We start from the raw sequence: 19,355 nt of genomic DNA on the forward strand, positions 1-19,355 counted from the left end.
ACGCAACAAGGAATGTTGTTTGCACAATTTTCTGAAACAGATATGATACTATCGTTTGACATTGCTAAAGTATTTACAGAGTTGTCATAATTAACGCCGACTTTAAACGATATTGCAAATTAGCTTGGCATTGGAATAATATAATAAAAAATCTGGATCGCATAATCTTAATATCTCACGACCACTTAGTAAGAACAGTTTTACTGCCTTCTTAAATTGGAAATTGACAAAAATATTTACTCAATTTTATTTAACCTTTATTGACAGCTGAAGCACAAAGCTTTGTCTCGGACAGTGTTGCGACATAAATCGTGCTCAAAGAAAATCTTAAAAGCGCCAGCAATTTATCGCGATAAGAAGGTCAGTGCGGGACTTAAGGTAAGAAACGAGTTTCAAGCTGTGAGCGACCAAAATCTTGAAGTCTGAATTGACGCTGATTGCACTCCATAACAGTTTTAAATTAATCAATACTATCAATCTGCACCTAAATTTTCCATGATTTTATTTTACCCATTGCAAAATATTCCTGCGAACCTTGGCTTCGAAAACAAACCTCTAGTCTAAATTAAAAAAGCTCATAATTGCTTGCATGGCCTCTCCTACTGAGTACTTCGCAATTTTGTCTTAGGTAGATGCCGTTGGACATATGGCAGCTAAAACGTACCCATTTATGGAGTGGACATATGGAATCAAGTCGTGCTGTTACATTGACGAGGTCGTCCATACATGGTACAACGTTAGTTTTTTATATGGGACAATAGTGTTATTTGACAAATGACGGGCATATTTCAATGTGCCCGAAGCGGACAAGGAACACAATCCATAAATATAACAAAGAAAAAAGGAAAATTTGAAAAAACCAAATGGTTTGATATAAAATGAAGAAAATTATAAAAAAAATATAAACTTGTCACCCCTCTACGATCAACACAATTTTTGTAGTAGATAGTTATTTATATTGAAAAAAAATTTCCTTGATTTAATATACATGGCAGAACGACGTTTGCCGAGTCAGCTTGTATACATCTAAAATAACTTTTAAGCAATTGAACGTGAACTGAATGTACGTGAAACATGGCTGACGCACAAACCGTGCAGGCCAAGAAATGGGGAAAGAAAGAAATATAAATATAGACATACAAAATTTAACATATTTGATATTCGAAATAAACTCCAATAAAGGTCATGATGCTGCATCAGAGTAATTATCAATATCAATACATTAATAAACGTCCATTCACAAGTCATATCATTCCAATTTATTGACCACAAAGAGTCTTTTGTCTCATGTTACAAATGGAATAAAATACTTAATTATCTATGTAAAATATCATTGGACAAAGACAAACTAATTATACGGACTACTACGATAATTGGCTCACGGGATTTTGGACCTTGGTAAAATTAGATATGAATTTAAATCTAATGTAAATAATGGTAAGGTCAAGATACGGATGGGTATGTGCTTTGTTCTGCAGTTCACTGCGTTAATGACTGTAGACAGTTATAAAATTTCGTTCAGGTGTGGAAAGGACTTATTACAATAACTTGACACACGAAGACCTGTTTGAAGATGTTTGACGCCAAAACATCAGCCGATATGCAAAGCTTTTCAGCTTGAATTAGCTATTAGCTAGTATATATATATATTAGCTGCCCCCGCGAACTTTGTTTCTCCATATTGTGATTTTACTTATCCTACTTTTGTAGTACATACCAACATTGAACATTTTGCTATGCTACCGTTCGAGTATTCGGTTTTCTGACCACTTTTTAGGGTTTTCTGTGAATTTTTTCCTAAAATTAACGGTTGTGTGTATTTTTGTATGCTGTATCATAATAAAAAATTTAGGGGTGGACCACCCAAGGGGTTTGAAAGATAGATAGTAGCCGATTCTCAGACTTACTCAGAAAATTTTATAAGAATCGGTCGTATGGGAACGAACATTGTGACACGAGAATTTTTTATATTAGAAGATGTATTTTTGACACACGAAATCTTCTCGTATACCTTGTGTGAAACACACAACGATTTGAACTCCTGTGAATAAATAAGGCCATTGTCACGAACTTCTGTTTCCCGTCTTACACGAAGGTACAGATATAATCAGCAGTTGGTATTTAATACACGACCGTCACTTCACGTTCTTGTGAAACTTCTATGTATTGAAAATGGAAGACTAGCCTATAAAGAGGTTTCACAAGCTTGCTTACATAAGCTACAGAGGCAAATTAATAAATAGCAACTACAGTCTCTTAAACATTTATGAAAATTAACTCGTGTCACACGAACCTGCTTTATTATAATGGCAATGTTTAAAATAAATCGCTTTTAGAGCTTTGGTTTGGTCCCTTGGTTCAGTTTTGGTGGTATTATAAACCATCACTGAACAACTGTCACGTTTAGCCATTATTATATTTATTTTAACTCAACTTAGTATACAATATAAGCAATACATAAAAACGTTTTTCCCAAGTGCACAGCAGGTTCTTGGCAATATCAATGTAAATCGCATCAATTTAAATCAAAATCAAGGACCCAAGACTGGGTGCCGTCGGGAGCATTACTGTACCTGATTAATTTTCTTTGTTTCTCACGTCTGAAGTATCATTTACTAAAACTTATCATAGGAGATCAATTAAAGAACAGTTTTCTTTTTTTGTCGTCGTAGTTTCGGTTGTCTTAGTAATTAATCAATATCAAATTAACAAAGATTAGAAATACTTTTTCAGTCTTCTTTAACACTATATACCTATGGTCTTTGATTTTCTTATTTGGTGATTACCTCAAGAGTAATTATTACTTTTTTACACATATTACCCATACATTGTCTATGCTTGAAAACGAAATGCACTATCGATGATTCCTACAAAAAATTTATACATTTATATTTTTTAAGAGCTTTGCTTACTTTTGCTGATAAGAGGGGGGGGGGGGGGGGAGGGATACAAATTGCAATATATCTGTTATACATGAACGGCCCCTTAAAGTTTTAGTATTTTCAAAATCTATATGTTAAGAGAATAGACGTCGTATATAACTTGAAACCTCCGTAAAGTTGCGAGAAAAGTCAGTACTCATGTGTTTAGTGTTTACTCAAGTAAAATTGATCGTGAGTTCAAGAGAGTCCGAAACTATTACCTCAGATTGCATTCTTTACTTATCTCGGGCTCAATTTATTAATATTGACACATTGCACTCGCAAACGTGTTGTAAATTATTTATTATCAATGCTGCTACAACTTGCAGCAAAACTACCTAATCTTAACATAGATTTTATACATAACGTTATTTTATAATATCCGTTTTTTGTTTTACCACTGAAATTGTTACTTTGCAATATCTTAGGATAATTAAGAATCAGGTTGATTGCCCCATCCCTTTAAAATCCCTCAAAAACTCAAAAAGTTCTGCACCGATCGAGCTGAAATTTTTGTTTTTTCTTTTTTCCTTAAGTATTGCAAAATTAAACTTATATGAAATGGTTTCTTTGTTTTGTTTCTCATTTCTCAACCATTCAATCACAATGTGCCACAGCGAAGCGTGGCAGGGAACAGCTAGTAAATCATAAAATGCAAATTAGCAGTTATATAGAAAATAAACGCTTATATCGCAAGCTTCGTGCAGAACACAAAAACAATAATGAACAACATCAGAGCAAGACGCTAATATTGAACCGATTAATGACATCATCAGGCTCAAAATACCTCTGGACTATTCCGCACACAATAAAATACGTTACGTTTGAGGATATTCTCGTGACCTGGGGCCAACAACATTTCAATGGCGTCGAATTGACATAGGTGAAATTTAAACCTCTTTAAATCAATTTTGCTTTCAACCGTATATCAATTACGTCGCTATCACCTTAATTATTAAATATTTTAAAGTTATTTCCATCACTATATTGTGTACTTTTCGCGAGCATCTGTTTTCAATTAGACTACAAAGTGCAGTATTGAACGGTGCAATCGGCGCATCCTTTAGTATCCGCAGGACTAGCAAATGTTCTCCGCAGTGCGGGAGATGATACATTCCGTTCCGCAGTACACTATACACATTTTATTTTATATCGTATTCACTACAAAATCGCCCAAATTGCTACAGAGATTCTATGACTTTTAAAGTGTGTAGAACTAAATTCTAACAATAGTTTAATAAATTTTCGGTAACTCACGCTTTATCATATCGTATGAATGGTATTATACTGTTTGGTCAACGTATGCTGTCAGTTATGGTACCGGTAGCTGACAGCATACGTTGAGTTAAGAATTCGTCCTACAAGAAAGAAATTACAACTAGTCAAGATGACTTAAACTTAATTTGTATGAAAATAACACTTCGTGTCGACAAATTTAGTTTTCAACTTTCTACATACACTGTTAAGGCATCTTGTCTAAGCCCCCTGCACTGCAACCCTACCCTACACTCAAAGAGGAAAAATACGTTTAGATGAAACCACGCAAAAGCAATACAGAAGTGTCCTTTACGAACAATTTCGAGCACATCTCAAAATGCTTTATTTCCCTCACTCCTTTACGTGCATACATGCCGTATCCGTTGATGCCAACATTCTGAAAGTTTCATTTGACCCCGCCGCCTCGGTTCCGTCTGGGCCGCCCTCCGCACTCGAGGGACGTACCCTCAGTACTCCACGTCCTAACTTCAGCGATAATTGTTTGCTATATTGCGTTTAGTATCCCTAATTTTAACTCAAACTATTGATATGTCTATGTAAAACCATTTACTATTTTTCTTTATCTCTCATTGGTGTTATGATATACATGACCCATGTTGGGGTCTGGAGACTAGCTTTAAGGGATAAGAAACTTAAGGATTCAATTTATAAAGTATTGGTAAAAAAAATATATTTAAATTCCTAAGGACATGTTCGAATTTGAGACTTATGACTTCAAGAATCAAGCCCAAGATCTGATAAGCGTTATCACAACGCGTTGGGGTTTATCGTCCGCTAAACAATCGCATGCCGAGTTCCACAGATAGCCGGTTCTATTTTGATCGACCCACGCGGACCACTTGCCATTAATTATTACAAATTTCATTCATTGCTTCAGGCGTCATCAAAGTCTTATTAACAATACAATATCGTGTCACTTAATATTTAATTAATGCTGATCTAATACTATGGCAAGTGCTTCAGTGTTTTTTCTTTATATCAACACCTCAGTATGAAAACCGGGTTACGAGTTACGTGTCGTTAACTCTACTACCAATTTAGATCTACATTCATAGGTATCCCTAAATATTAACTATGGTTACTCATATAGTAATGATATTAAATGTACGCTTGATATATAAACTGTTTTTACGAGACAATTCTCTGGGCGGATATGTGTAATTTTAGCCTTTACACTGGTAACACTGCGTAAACACGTGGGCTCATTCAACTTTCTTGATTATAAGCAGTTTCTTCAAATTTAAATCACTTTGGTACTTTAAAACTAAGTTAACATAATAAGTTTTAAAGACTTAAGCGGAACATCAACATGTATTTTTAATTCAACAAGTAATAAGAGATCCAATTTAGGGAGAAATTGTTGGTGAGTTTTGTTTGTGGTATAGCAGTTTGTCTGATTAGATAAAGGCATAAATACTAACAGATATTAGTAGCTTCAAGTCACAAGATATGAGTACAGTAAAATGTCGTGTCGAATAACACCTGTATCAGCAAAATCAAAGATATTTGAAACTATATCCCACAGTAATATCCTATATATATTATCAGTAGAGCAATATTCAATTTTCTAAATCGTATAGACAAATTCATTCAGGGTTGCATATCCCAGCATTCGTGGCTAAAGAATAATTAATTAACAACGCGTTAACAAGACTAAACATCTGATTAAGTTCTGCACAAGTACCAGGGCGGGAGAACATCTGCGGAGGTTAAGCGCGGCGCATATTCGCGTGGGCCGTCACTCGTCAGCTACCCTTCCCCCCACCGTCCCGCCCGGGTCGACGACCGTTGAAGCCGATTCGGCCGACGGCGCGCCTCACCTTGACATTCATCTCGGGCACGCTTTGACCAACGCTTGAATTAACCCTCACAAATCAAAACGTTCTAATATTGAACCTTTAATTGTATATAACAAGGGCTTAGATAAGTTAAAAGCATGTAAATAGGTTTTAATCGGAAAACATTCTATCGGAGAATATGAATCAGCGTTTGCATATAACAAATGAAATTGAGATGAAACAGCCTAATTAACACCAAATCGCCCTGCCAAAGTACCGACAATAAATAAGTTATTTAGTAGAGCGTCAATAAACTCGACAACACATTGTAAGGATACAATTTACGAAACACGATTGTGGATTGTTGCCATTACCGTAATATGGTGCCATGGAAAACATTGTGAAGCATGGCCTATTGTTTCAACATGACTCATGGTGAAGAGTTATTGCTAACCCAAGACCTGACCAGAGGGAAATGCTTATAAATTGTAAGACAATATTGCACTTTCTTGAGTACCAACCAAGTACCAACTTTGTTTCCTATGTTATTATTTTAAAAACTTAAATTCATTCGGAATTTTTCATTTTACCTTTTCAGATATATGAATAAAATAATAGCCAGCATAAACAATGTTTACTACATAACTTTAATGATCCAATGAAGTAGTTGAAATTCTTATCATGCTGATAGTTATGGATACTAATGTGTCATATTTTTTTTTTCGAAAATGTAACGTTATTTTGGGCATATAGAACGCGCAGATATGTTTTAATACAATTAAGGCTACAATTTAATACAATTACACATACCCACACAATTATGGATTCAGAACTCATTTGTAATTTTTTATAAAAATTTACTCATGTTATATTTGTAGGTATGATTTTATTTTATTACATATATGTGACAATTGATGTAATATTATACATGTATGAACTAAATGAGGGGACAAAGACATGCCACCAACATGAGTCAGCCACTGATAACGCAGAAATACAATTTACTTTTACGAAGTTCAAATAAAAATGATGTATTTACCTATTATAGGGAACCATATTCCGTCAAAATAAAGAAGATAATAAACTCCAAATTAGAACTATTTAATTTACACTGTACTAAAGTACATCATTAAGTGCTTGTAAATTGCAACACAATCATCCATCAAGAGAAAATCAATTATTTCACAACCTAAAGCATAGCATACTCCATCCTAAGATTAATTGTCTTATTGAAGTACTGACAATTTATTTAAATGAATATTATACAATTATGAATGAGGCAATTAATACAATGGTTTCTTTAAAGTAGCCAATTAAATTGAACATAATGAAGTATATGCTTTTGGCCCATAGCTTAAACTGTTTTTATTTAGAAAGGTTTGTTAATGATTATCAAACTTAATTAAACCCCTGTTTCATGACAATCATTAATACATAGTTATTATTTTCCTGGTATTTTTTGTTACTAAGTTATGGTTTTGGTATCTTTCCTAGTTAATGTTACCACACCCATAATTGTATTTTTTTTTAAATTATGTCAGCTGAGACAGGTTACTTTCGCATTATAACAAAAATACTTTCAATTTAAATGTAACAATTACTTTCAGATGTTGTGAAGTCCTTTGGCCATACTAATTACAAAGCTCCCAAAGAAAATTTGCATACCTTATACAAGTGATACAATGGGCTCTTAGACCAAAAAGTTTGTTTAACCATGACATCACTTAAAACATGGCATGAATCATTCAACAAACCTGGGAAATGGCTTTTACATACAACTTACACATTAAGTCTTCATTAGACGGAGATCTTGTACTAATTATGTCCTTATGGATTATAGAAAAGTTAAGAGATACCAAAACATGTCATGTACATGTAAAACTTAAAGTAAAATTTCTTGTTCAGTGTGTTTTACAAATTATAATCTGAGACAGCTAAATAGAATTTGCATAAAAAAAATAACTTACATATATAAGTCCTGAGTAGTATCTGTCCTTGATGTTATGCAGCACCGATGCTTCATTGAGGCATGTTAGCTCAGCCATGTCCTCAACTTTGTCAAATTTAGGAGGGTTCATCTTCTGGATATCATCAATTGGCACCAGAATTCGCTTCCCGGACTCCGCGATTTCCACTTCCACTTCATCTCCGCGATCGCCTTTGATCCCTGCGGCCACAAATCCTTGGGTTTCATGCGGAACCCATACAAGCCGCTTTTGGGTCCATTCTGCCTGTGTTGCCGGGTCATTGAAACTGTTCCGATCCACCGACAGGTACCGGAGCTCCGGGTCGTTTCTATCCATATCCACCATCGCGCCCGATCACGCCGCGCGACCCTTACGATAACCTGATATCGGCACTGTATACCACATTAAACGGTCGCGCTGACCGACACTACACTCGCGTTGTTTGAAACAGCTTTATTCGTGCGCCGTAACCGCACGACACGTATAAAATGACGACTTTACAGACAGCAGTGAGCAGACCGAATGACAGCAACGGTTTACGGAGGAGGGATGGACCGGTCGACGCCCGAATTTGTGTTTGCCGAAATTATACAACGCATAAATGGACGGATAGAGAAAGTATTATAATCTAATGACTAATTAGGGAAGTATTTGTAAAATGAAGATATGAAATCCAAGTTCAATTAAATGCTCCAGAGATTATCGTCAAGAAAATTCACAATTCACAAACATCTCCGTTCTCGTTTATACTTTTTACAAACGTCAGAGCAAAATGTCACGAATCGGTTCGGTCTGTTTATTGGCTGTTTGAACATTGAAGAAATTCACAGATTACTTATCAATAATATGGAACCATAGAACTCATATAAATTAAGCAAGAGGAACCAAACTTCATTAGCAAAGCCATCCCATACTAATGAAAATAAAACAATTTATGTCTTTGTGGAGTTTTTTATTTATTCTAGGCTAGTATCGGCAAAAAAAATATCGCGCGACAATTGCCATTTTTCGTGTCGTTGCTTTATTAAAGATTTTATCCAACAGTGACAAATTTCATAAATGGCATGATGTCATTATGATATAACAAATAACTTTATCACTTACCTGACTATCTATCGCCCCATCCACACTCTCCACGAGGGGACGCGAGTTCGAGAGAGTGGACCGTGAGCTCATGCCGACGGCGAGCGAACTAACTCTTGCGTTTGCTCACTTTGTTGTTAACAAAAAAAAATATTGGTTGTTTGTAAAGTAGGTTTACGATCGAGATGTTTACGTGATAACGTCTTATTGGTGATATAAGTTTTTGGGAAGTAAGGAATTAATGAAGATAACAATTTTTTCAAATTTTAAATTACATCTATCGTTTTATTCACACTTTTGATGATAAATTTCGGGTGTAAAATGACAAGTTTACTTATTCGACTATGATATACATTTTTCTTCATACATTCACGGAATGACTGGCAGCGCTCGAGATGAGACGGGAGATCGGTCCGTCTCTCTCTCGTTATACCTGCGATCGGGCTCGTGAGGTTTTGGTGTGACACAAGTTTCTGAACATGTCACCCGACTAAAACGATTTTAAAGACGTTATCACGTCAAAAGTTCATTATACAAGTCATTCCAATCACGTCCATCTTATCGTAAATGTAGCGACTAGCGAGCAACTAAATTAAGCAAGAGTGTGGATGGCTACTGCCTACTACTCGTGCCGCTGATACTCGACGAGGCGCCTTGCGAGAGTCAGGATTCAGGAACCAGCTTCACTTGTGATGCTTTAGTGTTCTATCATAGAATATCACAGCAATCTATGATAACCTAATCTTCCTAGTCTGTCTCTGTGATCATAATTCATAGACTATAGAATATACCCGCATCGTATAAATCATAAAATACTAAAATTAAAAATAGTTATTAAGATATTTTAAGAGTATTTTTTATACTTTTACTTTATTTAAGTTTTTTAGTATTATCGTTTCATAGGTAATGACGAAATTTAATCAATTATTTATGAATTTATAAACAACTATATTTGTTAATAAAATACCCCTAATAGCCTAACCTAACTACGCGAACGGGCAGTTCCGTGACCGAGAAGCTAAACCGCCGGGGAGTTCTAGAACTGAATCTAGGACATAGGTCTGTGGGCTTAAGCCTTACACTTTACAGGAGTTCATAAAATTTTCCTCAAATATATTTACTAAAATAAAATACTGACAAATTACATCTCTTATCCATCTTCTTATCACTTACATTCGTTGCCGCCTTAGTTTTAAATACTTAGACGTCAAAACGGTAATATATAAAATAATGAAATCTATTTTGTTGGCAGTTGTTCTCTGCATTTTATCAGAGGTTGAGTAGTCTCTTAATCTTCTAAAATGGCCTACATAGTAGACTTAAGATCGGATTGCGTAACGAAACCAACTAAATCAATGAAGCATGCAATGGTTAATTCAGCATTGGGAGATGATGTATTTGGAGAAGATCCAACTGTAAACATGTTGGAGAGCAAAGTAGCAACTCTTTTAGGAAAACAGGCTGCTTTGTATGTGCCCAGTGGGACTATGTCTAACCTACTTGCTGGTGAGTTGATGAAAAGATTTATTATGAATAATGCTACTTAAGTCATGTACCCCGCTGAGCTACAGGCAGACACATGGCACATAGCTAAAACATGTTGGATATTATGTCCAAATATTAATAGTAATGTATACAACCTTTTAATTGATATTTAATTATTGTAAGAGAACCCACAAATCAATGCAATGTCTTTATTCCCATAGACAGCTATCAGTAGACAGTTATTCATGGGTGTTAAATCTACAACAAAAATAGAATAATAATATACAGTCGACTCTCGATAATTTGAAACTCAAGGGACCAGAGATAAATTTCAAATTATCAAGAGTTCAAAATAACAAGTGTTTGAATAACCACGAGGGAAAGGGGCGACTGATGGAAATAAGAATTTGATCAAAATTTGTTACTTATTATTTCTATATTCTTATTATGTATTAACAATTATTCACAAATTTTTATTTCGAAAAGAAGTCTGTAATCTTTTTTTGAGTGAGTGACAGTTATCGTTGTCCAAAAAAATTTCGACAAACAATTGACAAGTCTGTGCATGTATGTAAACAAACAACAGGTATGTGCATGATAAACGCTTCAAATTATAGAGAGTAGGGAAGACCGGATTTCAAATAATCGAATGTTGGCGAGCAAGATAATACTTTTTCATTTTCAAATTACCGAAGGGACCAATTATCATTGATTTTATTCAATTTATCGAGTATTTTTCAAGGGACCGGAAATTTTATTCAAATTATCGAGAAATTCAAATTAACGAGTGTCAAATTATCGAGAGTCGACTGTAGCTTTATAGAAATTGGTTTTGTTGATGATAAATGATACTAATATTACCACTACTAATTGGATTGATAGCTTTCTGGATAATGTAATTGACCCAATTATCTTTACATATAAGAACTAGAAATATTATAATATTTTAATAGGCAAAATATATTGACCACATTACATTTTACGGGAAAGTTATAAGGAACCAACTTCCAACCTTTGGAAGTGTTTAATTCCAGTGTGTATTGTGATTATAAACATTATTTTCAGTAATGGTGCACTGCAAAAAGCGAGGCTCAGAGGCTATTGTAGGAAATCTCTCTCACATTTACAAATATGAACAAGGTAATTGTACAGTAAGTAATTTAAATTTAATTATAATATTGTGTGTATGTGAGTATATACAATATTTTTTTTATTATCTACTAGTCATGAATTCTTTATCAAAAACCTAGAAATAAAATATTTTTATTATATTTTAAGTGCATTATCAATAGATGTAATTTGTAGATAAGTTAAGTTTTTTTTAATTTAAAATATTTAATTTATTAATGTGTATTTTTTGCATAATGTATACATGTTACTTCTAAAGTTCTTCAACCAGTTTGTCAGTGACAGGAGTAGTTAATCATTGTTTAAAAAATTACAGGAGGGGCAGCCCATCTAGCTGGTGTTTTGCTCAGTACAATACAAAACAAACCAGACGGTACCGTTGACCTATGTGAGCTTGAAAAGAAATTTCGTGGTGATGACATCCACGAACCAATCACGTCATTGGTTGCGATTGAAAACACACATAATAGCTGTGGTGGAAAGGTAAGGTGTAGATGAAGACTAAAATCCTGTTAATGTTTGCCATTATCTATGTGGGGTAAGGTTAACTATCCATGTGGGAGCCTCGATAACCTTTATAAACTTCCTACTAAGACCTCAAGAACTGCAGCCCTAGTACAAAGATACTATTTTGAAACGTATTTTCACCCCTTTTTCCAAGATGGCGGCCGAGGGATAAGGGCGCCAACTTCACAAACTTGGGTTTAAGCTTGTATTGACCCCTCCTACATATTCCATAAATAAAATTGCGTCCTCTAAAATTAATGATCAGCAAATGTAACATTTCAATGGACTAGGGACAAATTGCCATACTCTGGTTTATTAACCAAAATTTATCTCAACAATTTTCATGTTTTCTGTTTTTTATCCGATATGCCATAAACGTAGTAGAATAACTGAAAAGCGTGAATTCTACCAAAATATACCAAATAATTTTTACATAATTCTGTTGCCAGTACCTCAAAATCTACTTGCGATTAAGATAAGTGTTTGTTTGTTTTTGTTTGCCCCCCTATTCTATAAAAAAAAAAAAAAAAAAAAAAGTGTTTGATATAAACGCTCGAAACAATTATTTGCATTACAATTCATGAACTTTACACTTCTTATCGCAAAACTATTTTTATTATAGTCGCTTTATTGTAAAGTATTGTGTTGAGGGACGTATTTCCGTCGCATTTGATATTTTTATTTATAACTTTTCTGGGGTATAAATAGTATGCAACAATTGATTGTCTTCGTGGAGTTTTCAACCTGTAGGATAGTAAGTCGTTCGCCGGCGAAATAATCGTTTCTTCGTAGACAAAAAATTTACCTTTAAAATTATCAAATAAATCGCGGAAATGTGTGGAGTAGTAGGTATAGAACTATAAACCGTTCCAAAAATAAGGATTGTACGAACCCATGTGTAACTTTCAATCCCCAAAATAATTATAATCCAGTGGCGACACAATTGTAATTGGTCCAATATTTTAATTACTGATTGATTTGTTTAAGTCGTTTATTTTTGCGTTCTCAGACAGACCGATTTTTTCGATATGGTTTCTTTTACCGTATGAACATGTAGTTATTACGCCTTTAAAAAAATTATACGCCGTATTCAACGAATAGCGATTCGAATCGGACGTCAAGGCAGAATAATACACTCAGAATATACAGAATAAGAACAATACAAAATATCGTCTTTCGACGTCCGTCGTTCCACAACTGAGCGTTTTCTAAGGCATTTTTTGCCGCGCACCATCGCTATGTGGAACCAGCTACCCACTGAAGTATTTCCGAACCAATTCGACTTAGGGTCCTTCAGAAGAAAACAGCATACCAATTCTTGAAAGGCCGGTAACACACTTGCGGGCACTCTATCACTGAACATCAGGTAAGCCTCCTGCCCGTTTGCCTCCTATTACATTAAAAATACACTGCATGGTCACGGTAACAAAGATTAGTGTGACAGTATTGAGATTTCCATTCAGGTGCTTCCCTTAGAATGGGTCGACAAGTTATCAGAAATATGCAAGAAACATTCTATCCCGTTGCACATGGATGGAGCGAGAATGATGAATGCCAGTATAGCATTAAAGGAACCACCTTCGAGGCTGGTTCAGGGGTGTGACAGCATCTCCATCTGCTTCAGCAAAGGTCTCTCTGCTCCGGTTGGGTCATGTCTAGTCGGTTCTTATCATTTTATTGAACAGTAAGTTTATTTTTGATGTAAATTTTATATTACACTAGCTGATCCGGCGAACGTCGTTTTGCCATGTATATCATTTATAATAAAAAAATAGGGGTTGATCGTAAAGGGATGAAAATTAGGTGTTGTATGTATTTTTTAATCCTGTATCATAAAAAAATAAAGAATATTTTTTTTATATATAATTAAAAAAAAAATTAGGGGTGGACTTAACATTTAGGGGGATGAAAAATAGATGTTGTCCGATTCTCAGACATACCCAATATGCACACAAAATTTCATGAGAATCGGTCAAGCCGTTTCGGAGGAGTTTAACCACAAACACCGCGACACGAGAATTTTATATATTAGATTTATTTCAAGACTATTAGCCAAAGTAAACTGTTGTTTTATATGTTCGTCTGTTTCATTTATATTTTTATAGGTGATAACTATGTAATATACACCAACCAATTATTTTATCAAATATTAGACAATTATATTACCGGAAATCGAACAAGGTACTTACGAAAATGATTTAATTCTATTTTTTTAATCTGTGAATATTTTTTTTGTTTATTTAAGACTTAAATGTATAGTCTATTCAAATAATTAGGCCCAACTCTTTGTTCGTGTCGATCTTCAGATAGCGAAACTAAACGCTAACTAACTAATAGCAGTCATTTGGTTCCAAAAATAGTTTCTATGGAAAGTTTTCCGAGAGTAAAAATTGGTAATTTTATAGATTTTATGTACTCTTTTCGAATTTGCTGATGCCAAAACGTGAATTAGAGTACACTTTTCGGTGTTCGTACGCCTAAACTTTATGAAGAAATAACAAATAACTGTTTTATCGTTAAACGAGTCGGAAAGGAGATTTTATGATAAAGCATTTACTACTTTAATGACCAGGCGTCATTTTTGCAATAAAGCGGCGCGAGCGGCAAAAACAAAAAGTAGCCAAGACGAAATTCGGAAAAAGTACCTTTATCTATAAAATTAAATACTAAACTTTCCAGGTATAACTACCAAATGACTGTATTAAAACATCTAATTTATTGAGCGAGATCATATTAAATACAATAAAAATAAAGAGAATGATTTGAATGGTTCATAAATGATTTTTAGAGCTCGCCGCCTCCGCAAGATGCTTGGGGGAGGAATGCGGCAAGCGGGGGTTATAGCTGCAGCGGCGGTGGTCGCTTTGGACGAAGTCATGCCGCTCTTGGAGTTCGACCACAAGCGAGCGCAGATATTGGCTAAGAGTAAGTACTTTTAAAAAAAAATCCAGTTTTGCTTGTATGTGTTGGATATTCTAATAATAATAAATGGAAGCTAATAGGGGTAGATTCTACGCAAAGCGATTATTTTAAAACTATTTGTATGAGAGCTGTTAATAAATTCGATAAAAAAATATTGCGATAAACCAAAGCCAACAAAATAATTCCAACACGCAAAAAATTACAATATTCTTAAACCACATAGTAATTACAAAGTAATAAAGTAAATAAATAAATAAATATAGATTTACAAAGTTTGGTCCCTGTGGCACTTGTACCTTAAACGCTGGCAGCATTTCTCGCTGTAGTGCGATACATATTCGTTTAGCGAGGAAAGTACCAGTTCTGGCGTCACCGGTACTACCTACCAGGCGCAAACTTACATCTTTAATTAGTTATTAGCGCCTGTGCACTTGAAACCCACGCGACGGCCCAACTGTCACCTAATTCATATCGAGATATTCCTTTTTCATGCATAATCCAACAGGGAACAGTAAAAGTCAAAATGGATTCAATAGGTAACTAATTTTTAACTTTTTAAGTATTTGAACTTGGTTTATTTTTTTCGTAGAAGTAACTATTAGGTTGAAAAAGCTTCAGATATTTTTGGTTTAGAAATCTATGGGGTTGCGAGTTTAAAAATAAACGATTTTCTAACAGCTATTCACGGCCTGCAGCTGAAGAATTTCTTAGTAGATGTGTCAGGAGTCCATACTAACATTGTTATGGTGAATATATCTAAAGATATTCCGCTTCAGGCTGAACAGCTGGTGCAAAGATTGCAGCAGGTCTCCTTGGATGAGACGCAGGTACTTAAATTGATTATAGACATTTTATTAATCTCCACATTTATACCCACATTCACTATAATTATCATTCCAAGTCATGAAAGTGATCATAAATAAAATATAATCTTGATGTTTATTATCATTTTACAATAATATTTCAACTTAAGAGCTTGATAGAAGACTTTATATGCCATATAGTAAACTACTTTACTTATTATTATGCACTTCACACTGTGATTTCGTAATCAGATGTTACGAAGGAAAGTAGACAAGAAACTAAATATAAAGTAAAGAAGATTCTTTGTGGGTTCACCACTGCATTTTTTAAAAATAAACCCCAACGAGCCAGTGGAACGGCCATAAAAGGCAGCTACCGTAGTCAGTTAGACACCCACTTTTTAAGTAGATGTTTTGCCGGCCTATGTTTAACTCGGAGGTTGTATTGCCAAAATATTGGTTGCTTGGATGAGATCGCTCTATAGCGATAAGGCCGCCAGTTGCCCTTCTTTCGATTTAATTATGTCAATTGTATCATATTTCTATATGCAACTAAGTATTAAATAAATATGGCGATATACACGCGTTAAAAATAAGTAATTTATAGTTTATAAATGATTTATTTTTGTTAATTTTGTGTAAATTTGAAAATAGCTTATGTTTTTTAATAGGGCGACTGCAAAACATCGAACGACGAAGGCGTTATTGTAAAAGCTGTGAGTTTTTCCGATAAAATAATGCGGTTATGCTTACATGCGGACATAACTGATGAAGAATTGTGGATGGCCATCATGAAGATTACTTTTGTCTTTAAACAGTTGGACGCACATTACAGCACTAAGTAGGTTTATGAGGAAGCAGTTAAATCAACTAATCACGGACAATAATTGCTCAATATTAATTTGCCTATGTTAATAAAAAAAAAAAAAATTACTATTTTTATATGTATCCATGTTAAAAATATCCATAGAAATTTGTTTACAAAGGTAATAGCTACTTTTAGTGTGACTAGTTGCAATTATTTTATTTTGAATATCTTGACGCATTGGTTTAATTGTAAGAATTAATAACTCGAATATTGAACTAAATACTTTATTGACACATCCAATTATAATCCTAACCTGAAATGGCAATTAGCTAGTAAACATAATAATGTAATTGATCTATGTAAAAAGCATTTACTTAAGCATTTGCAGTAAATAGAAAGGACTGACGGAAAATACTTTGTGATTTTTACTTGTCTTTACCTTTATCAGTCCTTATAATCAATTACTATAATTCCATGACAACCATCATATTTTTAGAATTAAATATAAATTGTTAAATATTTTTGTGAATTATGTTTTGTCTGGATGTCATTATTGTGATGTATATATATTTGTTATGACTAATATGTTTAATAAATGTTATTATACATTTAATAGTTTTATTACACTATGTTGCAAGATACAAAATAAGATAAATTTATTCCTAAAAATAAAACTTACATAAAATTATATTTAATATAATATACAAATAATTATTATGAGATTAGGTCTTCCATACATTATTCAACTTAAACAACTAAACAAGTACATGTTAAATTTTGTGTAAACAATATGCCATAATTCTGCATTGTGGTAAAGTAATTTCATTTTATCTTATCCTATTATGCTAAGATAGCTTTCAATGTGTATTTTGCTCATTCCACACTTTAAGCAACTCATTCTTATTATTATATCCATGAGATGCAATCACATTTTTATATCCATCTCTTGTGTATGTCTTCTTATAAAAATGGAACTGCGGACAATGTACTGGTTTTATCCCAACTTTCTTAGCTACTATCGCCAAATAAATGTCATCAAACCGAAAATGCTTGACATATAAACTACCAGCATATAAGTACTTCATTGACTTATTTGTGACCACAAAAGCCCCAGCAGTCACATAAGGTGGCCATCTGTCCCATGGGTACTCATCTAGAGGAACTCTCCATTTACTTGAATGGTAACGCTGAGGTGCCGATTTAAAAACATAACCAGCAAACAACTGTCTATCTCCCTCTGACTCACTGTGGACATAATCTAATAAATTCTTTACAGAGATATACATATCATCATCTGTAAAGAGATAGTAATCAGAAGTAGAACAGTGCTCATACAACCATCTGAATGCCATCATAGTTTTTATAGTATTATTGAAATATGTGTCAAGAAAATCTATTTGTATTATATCTTTGTATTTAGCCATTTCTTCATCTATCTGATGTTGAGTCATTGACTTTGGTGATTCACCTACACCAAGGAAGAAAAGGGTTTTGATCTCTTTCCCAGGTAGAATTCCTTCTCTCCCAAATGTTTGGCGTATTGCAGATCTTTGTTCAAAGTGATTCATGGCAGACTTAACGATAATAAAAAGATCTAAACGGTCTAATGTAGAACATTTTCCTGAATTAGTCAAAAACCTGTATGGATAGTAGTTAATAGGTTTAACATTGGGCTTTTTACCAGATAAGATTTTCTCTACTATTGGTTGGACGTCAACATTAAGTGGATAATCAAAATTGTTTACATAGCTTCTGCTAAATATATAGTCACTAACACCAAAGAAGTAGTAAATGTATATTAATACACATGAACACACACACAACTGGTAATAGCGTTTTCTTCTCATTGTAAGATTTTTCAAGTTTCTGAAAAATGGACATGTAGATTAATAAGAAGCAAAATTTTTTAAAATGGAAAAAATATATAAAATCTTTTATTGCCACACATTTAACTTAGATAACAATTTTTCTTATAACAAAAGTCATGCTCTATGGCCTTAACTGGCTATAAGCCCTAACACTACGTAGATTATAAAGAATTGCAGTATATTAGTGATTTAAAAAATTATGTTTTTTTTTATTACTATACCTTTCAGCTTATAATGATGTGTCTACCGTAGAGCTAATTGAGACTGGAGGCAGGTAATGATTACGAATAAGACTGTGGAGACGAGCAACTTCACCGTCAACACTCTCCAACTCACGCACCATTTGAGTGAATTGTACTATACCTAAAAATGTTTGCTTATAAGTATTGGTGACTAGATACAGAAAAATATAAGTCTCTTTATTGTAGTAAACATTACCTTCCCTAGAACTAGTGAATCCATGACGCTTAATAGTTTCCATTTTTATTTGTACTACCATTGGAAAAACTAGTTGCATCATTTTTAACATTTCATTACCAGCAGCTTCTTTTGCTTCATCCAACTTGGATGAGTACTCAGGCGATTCCAAGGTATTAACTATCTCATCGAGAATAGCTCTCATTTGTTCCACCGAAATATTTTGGGGTGATGCCATTGCCTAAATTTCTTCATGTGATAATCTATCTAAATTGTATTGTTACAATAAAGTAAAGATTCCAAAATTTTGTGACACTGAATTAATCAGAAACTTACATAAAAGTTGTCTTCTCGATTTCGGAGAAGTACACAGAATATTACTTCTAGCGA

At 33.9% G+C, this 19,355-nt stretch overlaps 4 protein-coding genes across 9 annotated transcripts in view; 1 reads left to right on the forward strand and 3 right to left on the reverse strand.

The window, feature by feature from the left end:
* The window catches only part of LOC125057684 (myosin heavy chain, non-muscle), a 56,296-nt gene extending 47,581 nt beyond the window's left edge, over positions 1-8,715 (reverse strand). For 2 of the 3 annotated variants that reach the window (XM_047661483.1, XM_047661482.1), the window contains exon 1: positions 7,945-8,714. In XM_047661483.1, coding sequence (XP_047517439.1) covers positions 7,945-8,289 — 345 coding nt within the window. In that variant the 5' untranslated portion in view covers positions 8,290-8,714. Of the gene's footprint in view, positions 1-7,944 lie in introns of all 3 variants that reach the window. The other variant, XM_047661484.1, reaches the window with a different exon arrangement.
* Positions 8,716-9,572: 857 nt separating this feature from the next.
* Positions 9,573-17,288, forward strand: LOC125057687 (probable low-specificity L-threonine aldolase 2). 4 transcript variants are annotated; one of them, XM_047661490.1, is made up of 8 exons: positions 9,573-9,590; positions 10,280-10,533; positions 11,578-11,652; positions 11,957-12,123; positions 13,611-13,831; positions 14,936-15,072; positions 15,748-15,896; positions 16,544-17,288. In XM_047661490.1, the coding sequence occupies exons 2-8, from the start codon at positions 10,329-10,331 to the stop codon at positions 16,715-16,717; spliced, it is 1,128 nt and encodes a 375-aa protein (XP_047517446.1). In that variant the 5' UTR covers positions 9,573-9,590; positions 10,280-10,328; the 3' UTR covers positions 16,718-17,288. The 4 variants fall into 4 exon arrangements, with proteins under 4 accessions (XP_047517446.1, XP_047517445.1, XP_047517444.1 ...); XM_047661489.1 differs by lacking the exon at positions 9,573-9,590 and adding an exon at positions 9,869-9,930; XM_047661488.1 differs by lacking the exon at positions 9,573-9,590 and adding an exon at positions 9,947-10,086.
* On the reverse strand, positions 16,951-18,527 carry LOC125057688 (beta-1,3-galactosyltransferase brn). The gene has a single exon (XM_047661491.1). It carries the CDS (start codon positions 18,525-18,527, stop codon positions 17,538-17,540), a length of 990 nt encoding a protein of 329 aa, XP_047517447.1. The 3' UTR covers positions 16,951-17,537.
* Positions 18,528-18,770: 243 nt separating this feature from the next.
* On the reverse strand, positions 18,771-19,355 carry LOC125057689 (protein C10). The gene is made up of 2 exons (XM_047661492.1): positions 18,987-19,355; positions 18,771-18,911 (listed from the first exon to the last, which is right to left on the reverse strand). The coding sequence occupies exons 1-2, from the start codon at positions 19,201-19,203 to the stop codon at positions 18,778-18,780; spliced, it is 351 nt and encodes a 116-aa protein (XP_047517448.1). The 5' UTR covers positions 19,204-19,355; the 3' UTR covers positions 18,771-18,777.

This window comes from Pieris napi, chromosome 17 (genome assembly GCF_905475465.1).
Source record: "Pieris napi chromosome 17, ilPieNapi1.2, whole genome shotgun sequence".
Taxonomy (NCBI): domain Eukaryota; kingdom Metazoa; phylum Arthropoda; class Insecta; order Lepidoptera; family Pieridae; genus Pieris; species Pieris napi.